The sequence below is a fragment of the Entamoeba nuttalli genome, assembly GCF_000257125.1.
Source record: "Entamoeba nuttalli P19 unplaced genomic scaffold asmbl_3725, whole genome shotgun sequence".
NCBI classification, from domain to species: domain Eukaryota; phylum Evosea; order Mastigamoebida; family Endamoebidae; genus Entamoeba; species Entamoeba nuttalli.
In genome coordinates this window covers 24,360-27,616 of record NW_008576289.1, presented here as the reverse complement: position 1 = coordinate 27,616, position 3,257 = coordinate 24,360, and the positions used below count along the sequence as shown (strand labels likewise).

The 3,257-nt window shown below is 28.7% G+C and overlaps 3 protein-coding genes across 3 annotated transcripts; 1 reads left to right on the top strand and 2 right to left on the bottom strand.

The window, feature by feature from the left end:
• Positions 1-72: 72 nt before the first annotated feature.
• Positions 73-933, bottom strand: ENU1_079090 (Rho guanine nucleotide exchange factor, putative; the record flags this gene model as incomplete). Its single annotated transcript, XM_008858653.1, has 1 exon — positions 73-933. A coding segment is annotated over one exon (861 nt), but the record flags the coding sequence as incomplete, so codon positions are not given.
• Positions 934-1,008: 75 nt separating this feature from the next.
• ENU1_079080 (hypothetical protein) lies at positions 1,009-1,338 on the bottom strand (the record flags this gene model as incomplete). Its single annotated transcript, XM_008858652.1, has 1 exon — positions 1,009-1,338. The coding sequence occupies one exon, from the start codon at positions 1,336-1,338 to the stop codon at positions 1,009-1,011; it is 330 nt and encodes a 109-aa protein (XP_008856874.1).
• Positions 1,339-1,568: 230 nt separating this feature from the next.
• On the top strand, positions 1,569-3,056 carry ENU1_079070 (hypothetical protein; the record flags this gene model as incomplete). The annotated part of the gene is made up of 1 exon (XM_008858651.1): positions 1,569-3,056. The coding sequence occupies one exon, from the start codon at positions 1,569-1,571 to the stop codon at positions 3,054-3,056; it is 1,488 nt and encodes a 495-aa protein (XP_008856873.1).
• Positions 3,057-3,257: the final 201 nt, after the last annotated feature.

Below are 3,257 nucleotides of genomic sequence, written 5' to 3'. Positions count from 1 at the left end.
GTTCTCTTGTTTTTTGCTTTGGGTATTAACAAATGAAGTTACTTTTTCAATTTCATCCAATGCCTTTTTTACGTCTTCATAATCTACATCACTTGGTCGTAAATGTTTTAATAAATCCTTCAATAATAGTCTATACCTTGGTAATCGTTGGATTGGTGTGATTAGAAGGGAGAGTAAATCAAATCCTTGGAGGTGTTCTGGTGCTTGTTTCATTTGGAGTTTGTAGAATGTCCCAAAGGGATGTGGTACTTTCATTGAACTTACTAGTTGACTAATCTGAGGATATATTTGACAGTAGTCACTATAAACTCTCAACAATGGAGTAAAAGTCAATACAATACGACCAAATCGAGAATTTTGTGAATAAACTGATAGTTTTTCTCTCAAGTTTTCTAATAGAGCTGTGTTTACACCATAAATAACTGAAACTCCTCCAAATATTAATTTCATTTGTTCAGGAGTTAAAAGTGGTTTTTCTTGTTTTATCAAAGGTTGGTGGATTAAGTTTTCTACAACACCTAACTGTTCACAGTATGTGCTTTCTGTTGTAATGAATTCTTTCACTACATTACCACAATAGAGATACCGTTTTTCTTCTTTAGAATAAAGCATTGAACGAACTGCTTTTTGAATAACACAAGCTGCTGTATTTTCTATGATTTTGTTTGAAATTTTGTTGATACGTTCTATCCAAACAAGGTTAAGTCTCATTTTTTTAGAATATTTCTCATAGAATTGGTTGTCAATATGAAAAAATTGGTTTGCCTCTATTTCATTTAAATAACACCGATATGCTAATCCATGTTCTCCCATCTTTTGTAATTGGTCAAGTAACATTTTTTTTGTCCATTTACGAGCATCAAGTGAATAAGAAAAATAAGGAGGAGAATAGGGGAAAATCAAACAAAGTGGTGGTTGTTGTTGACTTTGCATTTTTTTTTGAATGAACTAAAAAGTTTCAACAGAGAAATTTCAGAAAGCAAAAATTTGGTAAGAAAAATCATTAATTTACATTTGAAGTTCCATTCTAATAGTTTCTGCTGTCACACTAGGATTCTTTTTACTTTCCTGAAGAAATACCCAAAGAGTTAAAACTGTTTCTACATGAAGTCTTCTTAAGTCAAGTGTGAAATCTCCAAGCAAAATCTCATTTCTATAGCAGTCATCATCAAAAAAAATAATTTTTAATACTTCTTTGATTTGGTCAGAAGTTACTTCTCTAAGAAATGTTAAGATGGTTTGAAGAATTTCATATTTATTTTTACAATACAAGTCGATAAATTTTTCACGATATATCAAATAGTATTCTTTCGGTTGGTGTCTACATTGCATTGACATGATTTGATGTTTTTGAGATGTGTATTATTTAATTAATATTTTTTCGTATTATTCAACTTAAAAGAAATGAACAAGAGAGAGTCAGATATATTACAGTAGTTAAAATGAAACTAGAATTGAAGTATTCGTTAGGTCTTTAGGTATATAAGAGTTTTGATATTAGAAAGTCTTGTTTATTAGAGCTTATCTTTTTACTATTAGATCTCATATTTTACAATTAACTCATACTAATGCAAAACCCCATGACTCCTTTTATTGAAGAGCCTATTGCCTCATACATTGAAAATAATGATGACCCTAATAATCCATATATAGAAGAAATTAAAGTAGTTGATGCTGAAAGACTATTATTAAAAGAAAAAACTATAGATGAAGTAGCAAATGGTCAATACATTGCATTAATGAGAAAAATGGCAGAGAAATATCCTGACAAAGAAGCAATGGATAAGATTTTTAATGAATTTTGTCAACAACAAACAAATAGTGGAATGAGTGATCAACAAAAACAATACTCATCAGCATACAGAATGATTGAAAGTGCACTTGCAACAAGTCTTTCAGCAGGAGAAAATGGAAGTAAAATTATTGGAGGATTACTTTCTAATCCAGCTAAAGTTGTTATGCAAGAACAAAGTTCAAGCCAACAATATCCACCACTAGGAAGTGATTTAATGATTCTTGAGTATCAACGAGTTTTTAAAAAGTGTGTTGAAGGGACTTTGAAAAATTCAATAAAATTGTTAGAGACGGCACGAATTGATTCAGAAAAAGTATTTACCGTTTTAAAAGGACTTTCTTCAAGTTGGAAACTAGAAACAGACAAAAATGGATTAAAAGTAATGTTATTTAGTGGAATTAATAAGTGTTCAACATATTTAGTATATTCACAAGAATTAAAAGAACTTATTCCTGTAATTCCTAAAAAAAGTATGGGATATATCGAAATGAAACTAATGTCTTTGGAACAATTCAAAAATCAAAGACATGAAATGAAAGAGGAAAAAAATTTAAAGTATAAAACAGCATATACAAATACACATTTTAATCTTCATTTATTAAGAAATAATAACATTAGTCAAACTGTATTTGATTACTTTATGTTAACAAATCCTAATGACATTATTCATAGAAATGAAACATCAATTACAATATTATTGAGTTCTATTGATCCATTTGTTCTTCAAGTTAATTACATTCCTATTCAATACACTTTCACGGTCAAACCAAATGAAGTAAGTTATAATCATTTTGAAGTCTATGAAAAAGAACCAATTGAGTTTATCATAACATTAAAACAAATCATTCAACAACAAATGATGGAAATAAAAAATGAACAACTTCCAGAAAATGAAAAAGTTCTTATTGACAAGAAACAAGTCCTTGACAAAACATTTAACTTCCTAATTATGAAAAGAAAAAGGATTGAAATCAACAAAGTGTTACATGAGGTTGCTTCACGTTATATGAAAGAATACAAAGATCAACTGGTAATTGTCCAGTGGATCGCTAGAGATCAAAAGGTTGGTAACATCTCATTCCACTTGTCAATTTATAATAAAGCATTATACAAACAAAATAATGATTGCGAACCATTGAGAGTGTATGACGGACTAATTTCAAATGGAACTGAAGTTCATTTTCAAGGAAGAGACTTAACTTATTTGGTAAGTTCTGAAATGGGATTTATTATTCTTAGATTATTAAAGCAAAAGTATTAAGCATTAACACAAGGAATAAGATTGTTATAACACTATTTTAATTCAACAAAAAATACTTTCTTCTTCTTTATTATTCATATTTAATATCTTTTTTTTTGAGTCAATTCTAAGTATTTCTTAATATTTAATTGTGGCAACATTCTTTTTCTTGTTTTATTAGCATTCGTTCAACACCTCTAAAAAAGCATAAATGAGAGAATA